A 15,232-nucleotide genomic window follows, 5' to 3' on the forward strand; every position below is an offset into this window, starting at 1 on the left:
AAAACCTTTCTTAAAAAAACAAAAAAAACCCTTTCTTAAGTATATCACCTTTCAATGAGGTTCTACTATATATATAAATTCAAGGCACTTTTATGGAGCAAAACTAAAAGGAAAACTAACTTTACCAAAAGCCTGTCAGAAGTCTTGTCATTGTGAGCCAATTCGATATAACTAGTAATAATTCACAATTATATACGTGAATCCATATGGTAATTTAGAAAAACAAATGATAACAAGAATGACCTGAAGAAGAATGTTTCAGCATAGCCTAGTGGAAATTATGTCTCATTTAAAGTCAAAGACTTGATTTTGAAGCCAAACTCTATGATTTACTAATTGTGATTTGCTTTGGGCAAATCATTTAACCTTTTAGATCTCAGGTTTCTTGAGTTATAAGAGGGTTGGCCTAGGTGACTCCAAAGGTCCCTTATAGTTCTAAGTTCTATGATTTTTTGCTATCTTTTAATTGAACAACATTGGTAGAATTGGTAAAGTTGACACACATCCAGCACTATTACCAAAATAATGAGCATGGGAAAGTGCTTTAGTTATAGACTTTCAAACTACTTAGGGTCCTATGTCAAATTTTACTTTTTTTTGTTACCCTATTTTTGATGATTTGTAAAACAAGAGATTTAATGCCATTTTAAATACAGATTCATTTCAACCTAAGGGCTATTAATTTTAAACATTCTACGCTTTATAAACCCAGGCTCTAAAACTTTAAAAGCTACATTTTTGTAATAGGCTCCTCTGCTTCTCAATGTCACTTTGAACTTTTCAATATTTAAACTGATGAGAACTCTGAAAGCTATCTGTTGACTACCATTCTCAAATCAACAAATCTGGAATCCTGAGGCAATGGTTGACTTAAACTTAGGGTTGGAATGGCTGATCTTTATTTTTTACTCACTACCTGGGGCTATGGTCTATAAGTCATTTTTTATCTGATAATTCTCAAAGTTAAAAGACTTGCCCCTGCACTTAGATGGCAATTGCCTATATGTGTATAGCTTACCAGGAATTTGGCAAAGGGTTTCATGATACAGGTATGCAAAGAGCTGCAAATGGGAACCAAGAGAGGTAGGAAATAGTTTTTGCCTGTGCTAAGTAAATGATAGCTCAAATCTCTTTTAATCACTCTTCAAACATTAAAGTATTTTATATAAATGTAGCAAACATGTTAACATTTAGCATTTCATACTTTGAGGTTCCTTCTATTAATGAGGTTGATATACAGAAATGTAGAGGGAGTTAAAAAAACTATTATTGCATACAGATTTATAGGTTGAGCTAGATGACTACTGATGTCCTTTCCAATTCTCAAATTCTATGATTCCATGAACTTTTTTACAATAAAAGTGCTTGACTCATCATTGACACACAAAATCTCTTAAAATTAAGATATGATTTCTTCATTCAGGTATTAAATATGACTAGGAGAAAACATACATATCATTCTCTTAGTTTAAATTTAACAAATAAAATGGAGGGTATATGGAGAAATGAAAGAAAAAAAAGTGAATGAAAATATTCCCCTCCAATTTCCAAATCCATTATACAATAATAAATTTGAGAATTAAGCAGTTAGTCCTTCCAAATTAATCCCACCACTTCATTACTCAAATTTTATTTTATTGAACTCTTTTTGAGTTGTATTATAAGCAACCTGTTAGCTTATTTTATGTCCTTAGTTAATCTAGTTGGAGAAAGCAAAACTTAAACTATAATGATACCCTCATAATAATAGCTAGCATTTATACAATATCTTGAGGCTTACAAAACATTGCATCTTACTTCATTCAATCTTTATAAGTTCCCTGTGAGGTAGGTACTTTTCTTATTTCCCATTTTACAGATAAGGTAATTTGGTCTGAGAAATGCTAAGTGATTTGTGCAAGGACCCACAATACATGTCCAAAAATGAAATTGAACACAAGTTTTCCTCTTTTCAACTTCAATGCTTCTATATACTGTTCCATGTAGCTGCCCCACTAAAACCTAAAATTCCATTTTTGTAGAAATCATTTGAGGAAATATGTATATGTATTTATGAATATGTATATATGCACATAAAAATGAAGCATATTTAAGCCAATATCTCTCTGTAACAGAACAAAATGTTCAAATGAAAAAGAACACTAGGTTTCAAAAGGTCATGTTTTTCCACCACCTTCTTTACTTTTAGTCAGACTAATAAAACAGCTCCGAGAAGATGAATGAACCAGCATTGAAAATACATTCCACTTCTCACTTTCAGTTTTTTTATGGGAATTATCTACCTTCTGAATGACCTCAAAGTAAGCCCAAAGTACATAGGTGTTTTGTTAGATTTGTTTTTCAGTTGATGTTGTGACAGCATTGAGATCTAAACATTGTCATTTTATACAAATTCCATTTTGAGTGTGGGTTTTGCTCAAAAAATTATGATACTAAAAGTCATCTCTGGCTGTGACTGTAATGTCTATAAAAGCTAAATCAAGTTTAAATAACTCATAATTTTTTGAAGGGGAGTTAGAGAGGTAAGTCTATAATACACATTGGTTTTTCCCTGAAATTGTTATACTGGAATAGTTGGAAAAGAAAATAATCTGTTAGAAGTTCATCAAACAAAATGTCCTGTTGGGCAGAACAGTATCTTGTTAAACAAATAAAATCCTGAATTCAATCATATCCGACTTCTGAAACCTTTTCCAAATGCCACCATGGCCAGATATCTTTTGGACTGCAACTCTATATAGCATCCAGCATGTCCTATTTTGTATAAGTATTTCATTCTGTGTAGTGGACTTATCTAAACTTTGCATCTCTCTTAGTTGTTAGCACACATTAGGTACATAGTAAATGTTTTGTGTATTACATTATTTCAGAATGCTGTTTTCATGTCTCATATTAACTTTCTCAATATGCATCAAAGATAAATAATTCTAATAAGCAATATCTCATTACGGGTTAATAAATCATCACACATGTTTCAATATTAGAGACCTTCAGTATGCCTACTTAAGATTTGAAGGATGATAAATTCTTAGGGACATATGTTTATTTAAAAACACTTGAAAACTGGTTAATGGTATTATATCAATTTGAATGACACAATGACATTAAGCTTTACAATGAGGCTTTAGTCTGGGTTTCATACCACGTCTGATCTTAAAAAGATCAGTAAAAAAAAAAGAAAAAAAATATCAGGAAATTTATTAGAATAGGTAAACTTGCTTCCCCAAATCAGATAAGGATGGAATAAGCACCCAAAATAATTCTGACAATATGCATTATTGAAAATTTTTCATTTAAATTATTTTAATTCAAATACAATTTCAACACTAAATATAATAAAATAGATAACACTTTTCATTTTTTATCCTTTTTTTAAAAGTTTTTTGCAAGGCAATGGGGTTAAGTGGCTTGCCCAAGGCCACAGCTAGGTAATTATTAAGTGTCTGAGGCTGGATTTGATTTAGGTATTCCTGACTCCAGGGCCAGTGATCTATCCACTGCGCCACCTAGCCATCCCCATTTTCTATCCTTTTCATTCTATTAATTATAAAATTAAAAACAGTGCTCAGGCTACTGGACTATAAAAATGATCCTAAATATTTTGTAATGCTATAAACCAAGAGGGCGATTGAGAATTTTTCATTACATAGAGACAAGCAAATAAGACATTTATTAACTTTCATTCTATCATGCATTCTTAAGTAAGGCAAATGGCTTTTCAAAATATTTAATCATATTTTTGAACTGATATCATCTAGAGAATGCCCAGATTTTAATTTTTAAATTACAAGTAAGATTATATGGTAAATCACACTTAAAGCATAAGCAAAAATATGCTAAGATTGCATTAAATGATAAATATCTCCAAATAAAATAGGTCTAATCAATAGTTTGGAGTCTTGAGTTGGCAGTCCAACTTAAGAGTTATCATCATGGCAAGTAACATTATTTCTAACCTAGACAGGCATGTTAGGTCATGAGTCTTATGTTCATGATATACTTTATTTTTGGGTTTGTTTTTTTTTTTAGGTTTTTGCAAGGCAATGAGGTTAAGTGGCTTGCCCAAGGCCATATAGCTAGGTAATTATTAAGTGTCTGAGGCCGGATTTGAACTCAAGTACTCCTGACTCCAGGGCCAGTGCTCTATCCACTGTGTCACCTAGCCGCCCCCATGATATACTTTAAAAAATATTTTTTATAAGGTAATTCACATTGGATAGTAATAGACTCTATAGGTATTCTCAAAAGGAAAGGCTTGCTGATTGGCATTCTGTTTAGCCATCTGTGGGAAACTGATCTAAGGATTTTCTTTTCATTTAAAAAAAGATTGTAAATATTTTGTCTTCATGTGAATAGAAATATTCTTTTTTCTTTACAATCTAATGTTTGTCCTTCATTTTGAAGATCACCACATCAGGGAGGTGATACCATAACAAGCATGTGAATTGGATTTGAGTGAGGGGATGCTGTGCTAAATCATCAGCCTTACTTTCTCCTAGGTCCAGTGGTGGTCAGATATGAATCAGGATGACAGGAGATGACCCTGGATATGGGGCAATCATAGTTAAGTGAGTTATCTAAGGTTACACAGCTAATAAGTGGTAAGTGTCTGAGGCTGGACTTGAAATCCCATCTTCCTGATTCCAAGGTCAGAGCTCTATGTATGGTGCTATAGATAGAATACTGGCTTTGGGGTCAGGAGGACTGGAGTTTGAATCTAGCCTCAGACATTAACTGTAAAACTTTGAGCAAGCTAGTTTACCTTTTGGGTTCTCAGTTTTCCCATCTGTAAAATGATTGGGTTGGATTATATTATTTCAGAGTTCCTTTTCTTTTACAATACTGAGAAGAAGAAAATGAATTTCATCATTTAAAAGAGAAATCCAGTTCATCTAGTAACTATGAATTTATTCATTATTCATTCAACTGTCAATTCAAATAATAAATCTGATTGAAAATAAGTCATAAAGCAGATATTCTATAATTAAACTGTAGTTAAAATAAAAAGCTCTTAGGTACCCTTGGTTTGTTTTTTTTAATCGTTTGAATTTTTTTTCAATAGAGATCATTCAGTTCTCTAAATCTATTATTTAATTTTGCTATTCCTTCTCAAACCAGATATGAAATGCAGTAAATGCTATAGGGAAATGATACATAACCAAAGATCTGACCATGTCATGACTGAACTAAAAAAAAAGACAAAACTGAATAGCAATTATTGATACAAGAATGGGATTTATATTAAAAAGGCACCCAGTATTAAATAAGCACTATAGTTACATAAAAACCCCAGATCTGTTTGTTACATAATGATTTGGATCAATAAAACTCAAAATGTTTAAAGACTTGGTCCTAATTATAAATAATATTTGTCTTGCTTAGGGGGCATTTTTTCCAAGTCATTATTGGGAAGTAGATTACAATATGTTAGAAGAAAACACTGGATGCTCTTTGCTGCACTTTTCTGGTACCTTAAATTCTGTAATATAATGCAGAATCTATTTTGAATGAGGATATTATGTTGTATCTCATGTTTTTGTGAAAAGTATTTTGTTTTATCTAATCTTTCTCTGTCACTTTTCTTATTTTTCTGCCTTCTCCCCTTCAGCCTAGGAAATGTATACAAATGTAAACATTATCCTTCATGCAATCATATTACTCACATGGGTTTTTTTCAATATGATTGTGATATTGCCTTTCCTTCTGATATTCATGTACTTCTTGAAATACCAAAGCTTCAATCCAAATTTAACCAACAGTTATCTTCCCTCTCTATGCAACAAACATTTCATTTTCCACTAAAGTCATAATGCAAATTATTTTTTTAGTTAATTTACTAGTTGACACTTAAACCATGTGTTCTTGCATTGATTCTTTATTTTAGATCACAAATTCTAAGAACACACTTATTGTCTAGCCAATCACTGCTCCATACATACAGAAGTGTTAAAATAAATGTTATTACATAATGGTCATAAGAAACTATCTGTACCTGTTCTTTTTCCTTGAGTTGGCATACAATGTCTTAAGTATGTTATGTAGGATATATCTAATGTCTCTATTTCTACAAAGCTCCATCATTATGAATTATATTTTTCATAAGGATAGGATAAATTCCACTATATGGAGTATAAATAACATTCCTACTGCAAAAAAAAAGTCAAAACCTAAAATGACTGATGAATACTTTTTAAAAAACTGTCAAGTCCCTGGAGGATTGTGAAAGTAAACCTGTGTTTACAAAAGGAAATGGTAGTGTGGTCCAAGCTGATTATTTCCGGATATATATATATATATATATATATATATATATATATATATATATATATAAAATTTTCTATTCTTATTTTCAAACAAAATTCACTACAGATATTAATTTCTATCCATTAAAGAAAGATTTAGTGAAAATACTGACATTTTCTTTCATAAAACTAAGATGAAAATAATCTAGGTAAAAATAAAGTAAAATGAATCAAGAGAAAAAGGAGAAAAAGTGTTATTAGCCTTTTTAAGAAAAGAAATAAGCTATAAAATACCCTTCCTAATATGTTCTCTCTCAGTCATATTTTACTTTTATGCTCTTGTTTATTCTCTCTTCCCTATGTTACAAATAGTTTCTTCTTCTTCTTGAGAGGAAAGAAAAAAAATTAGTTCCAACCTTAGTTATCTTCCCACTGTGAATAGCTATGAACCATAATGTAATGAGCTTAAATTAATATTAATTAAAACATGCTGTTTGAATTATCATGTAGAAGAAAACATTCTTGATGGTCTTTTCAATTTCATACACACTGGAAATGATGCACATAAATATTTATAACAGTTAATATGCATTTATTAAATGGAGCACTTGGTATATACTAAGCATTCAGGAATATACATATATATATATATATGTATATGGAAAAGAAATCTAAATGCTTTCAAAGAGGGTGTTAAGGTGGAAAAAAAGGCAGAGAAGAATTTACCATAAATATATACACAGTTATAAGTGCATTGAGGAGGAATTCAATCTTAGTTGTGCTTAAATGGAAGAGAATGGAAGATGTAATTCTATTTTTTGATGTAGGATTTTTAGACCTGAAATTGTGAATTGAATGCAGGAATATGGTGTTTGGAATGGAATAGGGAGGCTGTTCCATGATCAAATACTTGGAGAATAGGGAGGAGTTGGTTCATGGTGTACCCACTCAGGTAGAGGGAAATGAGATAAGCCAGATTAAGTGAGAATAAATGATTTTGAATTGTCAACCATCAGACATTCAAATTTTATCCTCAAGAGTAAGGGGAAAGTATTGAAAAATGATTTTAGCTTTACTATGTAGCACATTTTTTTATGCAAAGGCATAGAACTTGGGAAGGGAAGAAGAAGGAAGTTATGGTAATTATATGTAAAATATACTTTGACAAAGCTTTTGATGGTGGTTGTCAAAATAAGCATAGTTGAACAATATTTAAAAGAATTGGAAAATTTAGGAAGGGAGTCAAAGAAAATGAAACATTTTAAATTCAGCACTGTTTTTGATAGTAATGCCTTGTTTATTTGAGTGTAATATTTCCAAAAGTCAATTTATACATTGCTTTTGAAAATGATGTTAAAGTTTAAATCTTATCAAAACTGCAAACTAAAGTAATTAAATTTCATGTAATATAATATTTAATCTCCATTCGGAGAATTTCTTCTCGACTTAAAAACTTAAGGCTTAAAATAATTACTTTAAAATTCATGACCTATTTTCAGATACCCATATATAAAAGCAGGATAATTTATAGATGTAATTGTGGATTCAGACTCCTGATGCACAAGGAACTGATATTTCTTATAGAACCACCACCACCACCAGACATAAAAATTATGGAATCAATGGGCAATATGTTAAGCTGTAGATTTCACTAGTAAGGAACATGTCTGTGTGTGTGTGTGTGTGTGTGTGTGTGTGTGTGTGTGTGTACAGATGAAATATATAGTTCAAAAAGCAGGCAGAGAATGAAAACTCATTCATTCATTTAATTAATAACATTTATTCAGCACCTACTCTATGAAATGTACAGATCTTACTTTGGAATGTCATATTTTAGTTTACTCCATAACAAATGAATTTTTGTCATTTAATTTATATATTCATTTCTTAGCACAGACAAAATTTTATTTAACAAAATAATTTTGAACAAATTGTGGTATAGATTGTTGATCTTGGCAACTTGTGACTTATTGATTTTATTCTTCTCTCTACTTTGATTGTTAAGTTCATGTATCACTTTTGAAAACAAATAGCAATTGTATTTTGTAAAAATATGTGGCCATGACATTTTTTTCATGGTGGTTGAATAGTTTCTTTTCAATTCAGTAAATATAAAAGTATTTAAGAATAAGCACTAAGTGTGTGTGCATTGCTGCACACAGTTATAACTATTTATGGCTGTGAATATCTGAAAACATATGCTATCTGATTTACATTTTAAGGATGATGAAACTGTCACATTAGTAGGGTATAGCATGCTGAGAAGAACTCCCACAATGCTGCAGTTGTTCCAGTCATATTCATCCTTTCGTGCTGCCTTTATAAAAAGATATGCAATGCTGAATATGATTGATCCATACCACAGCTGCAGCTTAAATTAAAGTGAAGTTTTAAATATTAATGTTTCTCTGACTGAGATTATTTTCCCAATGCTCTATAATAAAATTTGGGAAGAGGTTCAGAGAAAGGGAAATAATCAGGCAACATATGAAGTCACCTTTTAAGGAAATGTCTATTTCTAGAGTTTCAGCTACTATTTTTTTGATGACATCTTACTTAAAACTATGCTTATATAGTCATAACCTGTAATGACATAAGAAATCTAGAGGGAAGAATCCATGTCTTCAAATCAGTTAATTATATTACTATTAAGTGTCCCGAGACCTGAGTCATTCAAATAATTGTTTCAATTCTTTGATTCAAAATGGTTCTGCGCACCCCCATGCACTCAGTGATTTTGGTTCTCAGGTGCCTTGCTTTTATCTTTTGATGTCCCTTTGTAAAGCTTCACCAACAGGTATTAAAACCTGTTCTCCAACTTCAAGTTAACAATAGTTATTTTATGATAGCTAAAAATATTAACTTGGTTTCAAATGTCTGGTAGTTTAAAGTGGATAAATTTTTAAATGGATAAATAGTGCTCTAAAAAGTTACATTGTATCAATATAACACATCTATAATATTTTGTATATGTGCCAATGACCCTAAACTGATGAGAGTTTTCTTCAAAATAGGATTGGGAATGAACAATTTGTACTTTTTCTGGAAAGAGACAGAAGATGGAGGATGAATATCATGATACCCTCAAGAAACTCTGCCTAGGGGCATCATGGGAATTTGTGAGGGAGGAGAAAACTGTGTTTATTCAGGAAATCTAACTACCTATGGAGTCAAAATAGTTTTTCTCTGGGGAGTTTAGCCAGAGAATCAAATTGAAGTGAGCTTTCTATCAATTACAAAGGAATATTCAGTTATTCAATTAAAAATTAATTCAGTATTTTCACTTCCCATGTGTCATAGCATTCTTTACTTGGTCCAGGAGGACCTGCTTGCCACGGAAGAAGGCAAGCACAGCTTATCTTCTAGAAGGATTAATTGAGGCACTGTGTGAAAGAGAAATTTCCAAAGAGGGAAGATAAAGGGCAAAGAAAGTCTACAAGTGGAGAATCACAAAAGAGACAATACAAATTGGTCAGAAAAGCAAACTAAATGTAAAAGTGAAGAATAAAGGAGGTAAAATATATAAGAAAATAATCCCACACTAAGAAATGTGAAATTAACCCCCCCCCCAAAAAAAAAGGAAAAGTGATTTGTATGGGAAAGGGAAAGGAAATCTCTACAATCTTCTCTGGTCTGTGCCTCCTCACCTGAGACACAAAAAAGTCAAGCTACTTTACCTTTGCATTAAAGGACCTTCTTAAGTGGTAAGTGATAAGCAGTCTTTTGAGCTTCCATCTAGAGCATCTGTACTTTGGCTAACTAACTGTGTTCTTTGTTGGTGGACTTACACTTCCAAATTTATAATAAGCTCACGAAAAACACATGTTGTGTGGGTGCAGATAAATCCCTTTCTCTCCCCAAACACTCCAACATTATAATAGTAGGTAAAATATGGGATTTTGGATTTGCTATCTTTGAGATGTGGGGGGAAGCAATGCCTACTCTTGCAAAAAAGGTCCTAGAAAAGACAGGGATAGATGAAATGGATCCAATTTTTAAGAATTCTGTTTTTTTTTAAATAAAATCCACTTGGGAATAGATATCTCTATTCAGCTACATTTAATATTTAACATGGCAAATGTGGATAAGAGCAGGTAGTAATGTTTCAGAATGGGGGCAAAGAAGGCTGCAAATAGGAGAGAGGAGTGCTGCACTCATTGGCAGTTCCTGACATAGTAATGTATCATTAACGACCATAATGTATAAAACCACCAGCGGCTTCACTGTTTTTGTGGAGTTCACTCTGCAGTGAGCCAGTATTGGGGGGGGGGGGGGTAGAAGAGGTTGCACTAGCATCGAAAACAATTGATTTCGGCCTGCCTGGTGGGTCTCTGAGGGAAATCCTCCCGCGTCTCATCTAGACCACTTACTTCGTGCATTACAAAGCAGAGCAATTCGCCAGAGTCGCGGTGAGCATCCTCTAGGTGGACTCTGGGGAAAGCCCTGCAGCTTCTGTCGTTTATTGCCATCCCGCAGCACCAGTCGTAATCCTGCTGAAGCACCTCATCCTTTGGAAAGATCGCTTTAGAACTGTGTTCCCATTTGTTCCGAAAGAGCAAATTAGATGGGTCGAGAGGGAAGAAAAGGTGGAAAGGGAGACTAAGAAAAAGGGGGAAAAGGGGGGGGGGGTGGTGCTGAGAAAGTAATCGGGCGAGAGATTTCCTATGGGTGGCTGGGATCTTAGAGGTGAGACCAAAACCAAACAAACAACAGTAATTCGAAAGGCTCTCACATTCGTGACTTTCCTCGTTCTTATAACTGTAAAAGATATGCGGGGGGGGGGGGGGGGATAGCAATAGCCATGATTAAAAGACTCCCCAGATAAAGCGCTACCTGCTTGAGACTACAAACCACTTCGTCGTCGCCCCCACAACCAGTATCCCCAGATTGGCTCCATCCCTGACAGGCTCTGAGCCAACGATAAGATTTCTCTCTGATTCCTCCCCCCCCCCCCCCCAGTGGTACGGATTTGTCCTGTGCTTCTTGTGCACTGAGGCAAACCCGGGCAAGAGAGGTCTACCTTCTCCTAGACCCCTCGGAAATCCCTCATCTTCTCCCGTAAAGAAACCCGCCTTGCAACTCAGGGGGAGGTAGAGTGAGGGCCCCAATTTGATGGACTGAATCAAAATAAGAAGATGGGGGTGAGGGACGGAATATTAAAAGATAGGGGAAGACTCCAACCCTACGAGCATCCCATTCCAAAAGATTGCTGGGCAGGGGTGGGTGGGTATCCAAAGATCTCGGGACCAGAAGAGGAGAAAGCATTCGAAATACAAACAAATGCTTAGGCTCCGATGAGACGCATTTCTAATCTATTAGCCATGCCTTGAGGGAGCATTTCTAAATTAAAGAAGATGTGGCTAATTAATTGATTAAAAAAAGAATTCCTCCTCCGTCCCTCTCCCCTTTCTTCCCAAACCTCCCAGCCTGAACCATTGGAATTACCTTTCATCCAGTCCACCACTTGACTCGGCGACCATTTGCTCACTGGTTCCATAATAAGAGCCATTGGAAATGGGATCGATTTCTTTGTCAGGCGAGAAACTCGAAAGGAAAAAAAAGGAGCACCCTGGAAGTCTTCTTTTGCCCTCTGGGTCCTCTTCTCCCGCAGAGAGGCTAGGGTGCTCTCTGGGTAGCTGGATGGGTGGGAGCAGGGGAACCGAAAAAAAAGGAAAGCAGGCTGCTTATTGTATCAGGTTTCCCGGTAGCACTCCCTGCTGCAAATTCTCTCAGCAAACCTAGAGCATCAGCGACAGGCAGCCCAGCCCGAGAGAGGGAGGGAGACGACACCAAATCGCAGCTCTTCTTCTCCTCCTCTTCCTCCTCCTTCTCCTCCTCCGCCTTCTGCTCAGTCCCTTCAGCTGTTTCCCCACCTCCTCCTCTCCGTTCCTCTCTGTCTGTGTCTCTCTTTCTCTCTATGTAGGGTTCCAATTCATACTGCTGTCTTCTCCCGGGGGTGGGGGTGGGGGGAGGGTAAAGAGGGGGGCGCTGAGCACGCTCAGACGTCTGCTGCCCTCAGTCGATGCTGCTGCTCGCTGTTGCTGCTGCTGCTGGTGGCTGGCTGCTGCCACCACCACACTTCCTAGGTACTCCTTCCTTAAGCAAGACTAGGGTTAGAGGAGGGCGACTTGGCGGGAGGCTTGTTCCACCGAGGCTTTGAAGGCGAGATGTTCCGTCACCCCCGGCAGTGTCTTCTCTTTCCCGAGACCTCCTGATCGCTCCCACTCCTACCCCAAGCTCCCCGATTTGCCTCTTGCAAGGAGATTAAAACCCTAGGCACAGAACAGAACCTAGCGGAAATGACGAGGTGCCTCTTGCCACCAAAAATATCCCTCTCAAAGTCTTTTAAATGAGGAGAGGGCGATAGAATAGAGAGGGAGAGATCGGAGAATCACCTCCAAATCACTCAGCTTCCTCCTCTAGATGCTAAAGGGGAAAGAAGAAAATCAGCAACTCAACTAAACCACGAAGAAGCTGGTGTGTGTGTGTGTGTGTGTGTGTGTGTGTGTGTGTGTGTGTGTGTGTGTGTGTGGTCCAGGGATGCTGGGGTCGGACACAACAGAGGAACAGAGGAACACCACCTGCATGTTCCCAATGTGCTCCCACAGCCTGGGATGCACTCCTAACTGCAGCTGTGATAGCAGCATCAGCAGCAGCCTCCGCTGGAGGCCCCAGTGGGAGGAAAGGGTTTTATTGGGCGAGGGAGAGATCACGATTCCAAGGGAAACTGAAGGCGAGGGGGCACACCGGTCGCTCCCCCCGCCCGCCCCCCCCCCCCGCCCTTCCAGCAGTTCAGCACAAGTGGGCAAAGGTATCCAGTTACAAAAAGCCTTTATTGTGGCTGAAGAGTTGCACTCTGTCTCCGTCTGCCGGAGGAAAAGGGGGTGGGGAAGCGGGAAGCGATGGGGAACACCGCTGGGCAAAAAGATTACATCAACAACCTCTGCAGCCCAGCCAAACAGCGGTGGCGGGGGTTTCCTCCTTTCCGATTACAAAGCAAGCTACCGAGGTAATTTCTACAAGGAGCAATCAGCCACAGTAGTCGCTTCTGGGCTTTGAACGTAATTTACAGTAGCCAGAAACCATTATGAGTGATACACAAGCGATTCTGGGGGAGTGGAGTGGGAAGTGGGGAGACGATTGTATTTCATCCCTTTTTTGAAATGGGATTAGGTTGTTTTCTTTTTGAGAAATGCTCATGTATGCATTGTGAATATATGCATATACCCGTGAACACACATGTGTGTAGGTCTAAATGCCTACATATGTGAAGCTATGACTATATGTGCATTATACATGTGTGTATGGAGGTGTACGTATAGCTATGGCTACATATCTATGTATCTGTGGCTAGATAAGGGGTGGTCCTGTGTGTATGCATATTTCTATGTTTTGTCTCTGATGTAGACACACACACACACACACAATGTGCATTATGCATTTGTACACAATCTATATCTTTCTAGCTAAATCATTAAGAGTTAAATTCTATAAGTCTCCAGTGTTAAAGGATTTTACAGATTGAACTGTTCATTAAAACAAAACAAAAAGATTGCTTACAGTTCTGGATGTTGCACTATATAATAGAAAAACAATTAGCAGCTTCTTAAGTTATTTTTTTCTATATTGGTAGAGCAGTGGACCTGGAATCAGGAAGACATGAAAGGCATTTACTGTGTGACCCTGGGTAATCACTTAGATTTTGTTTTCCTCTGTTTCCTCATCTGTAAAATGAGTATGAGGATAGCATCCACTCTCAGGGTTGTTGTGGGGAGCAAATGAGATAATAATTGTCAAGCACTTCATACAGAGGCTGGCACTTAAACTCTGTAGAAATGTTAACTGTACTAATGTATTACATGTATATATAATACATCTATGAATATATGCACATGAATGTACATAGTAGGTACCTATGTACAATATGTACATAGCAGGTACCTAATAAATGTTTGATTATTGACTATATTTATGTATATTATTCCTATATCTATGTGTATAGAATATAGGTATGTAGATATAGATTACATTTTGACACTCCTTAAAGGGCGAGGATTGTATTTTGGCTTTTTTTCTTTTTTGCTTAAGTTTCTGTCATATAGCTTAATTAATCTTATTGGCTATGTATATGTAATGCAAATAATATATACACAAAATGATAACTTTAGAAATTGTCCATTATTTTTAAATAATATTTAGCTTTAGGGGTGGCTAGGTGGTGCAGTGGATAGAGCACTGGCCTTTGAAAGTCAGGAGTATCTGAGTTTAAATCTGGTCTCAGACACTTAATAATTACGTAGCCTGTGGCCTTGGGCAAACCACTTAACCCCATTGCCTTGCAAAAACTAACTAACTAACTAACTAACTAACTAAAGTAATATTTAGCTTTACACTCAGTCCTTATAGGTACAGAAATTCACTTCTGTCTGCAAAATCCCTTTACAAGGGAACTTTTAGAATCTTATCCCCTTATGCCTTAACTGAAAGTAGTGCTCTACAAAGTGATAAGTGAAGGATAGTGGTACTATAAGTACTGAGTAAGGATTTGCACCCAGGTCTTCATGATATCAAGTTCAATATCCTACCCACCATGCAGCAAGAGCTAGAAGGAACCTTTAATATCATCTAATCCAATCACCTGAGGTAACCAAGTCCTTCATAAAATCATTTGTCCAAGTTCACTTAGAAAGCAAAATGTAGAGCCAAGAATGGAATCCAGCTATCTTCACTTTTAGAATGTACTTACTTACCCCACCTATCCCCACTACATACTCCTTTTGACCTAAATGAGTTTCTCCCCATCCCCATCCCCTCATCCTGTGGAAGACAAGATATATTTGGAGGGAGGCTGAGGAATCAGGTAGACAAATTGAGATGCTAACTCAAACCTTAGTCACTGAGGTTGACTGATGTATACATTTGTATCTGTTTGGGGAGGAAAGTTTCAGTTTGAGTTTTAGAAAGACTGGTGATTTCAATTTGGTGGTCCA

At 36.2% G+C, this 15,232-nt stretch overlaps 1 protein-coding gene across 6 annotated transcripts in view; it reads right to left on the reverse strand.

Moving 5' to 3' along the window:
• Positions 1-12,714, reverse strand: part of CNKSR2 (connector enhancer of kinase suppressor of Ras 2) — a 338,317-nt gene extending 325,603 nt beyond the window's left edge. For all 6 annotated transcript variants that reach the window (XM_074214261.1, XM_074214260.1, XM_074214259.1 and 3 more), the window contains exon 1: positions 11,688-12,714. In XM_074214261.1, coding sequence (XP_074070362.1) covers positions 11,688-11,751 — 64 coding nt within the window. In that variant the 5' untranslated portion in view covers positions 11,752-12,714. The remainder of the gene's footprint in view (positions 1-11,687) is intronic.
• Positions 12,715-15,232: the final 2,518 nt, after the last annotated feature.

The sequence above is a fragment of the Macrotis lagotis genome, chromosome 1 (genome assembly GCF_037893015.1).
Source record: "Macrotis lagotis isolate mMagLag1 chromosome 1, bilby.v1.9.chrom.fasta, whole genome shotgun sequence".
Classification (NCBI taxonomy): domain Eukaryota; kingdom Metazoa; phylum Chordata; class Mammalia; order Peramelemorphia; family Peramelidae; genus Macrotis; species Macrotis lagotis.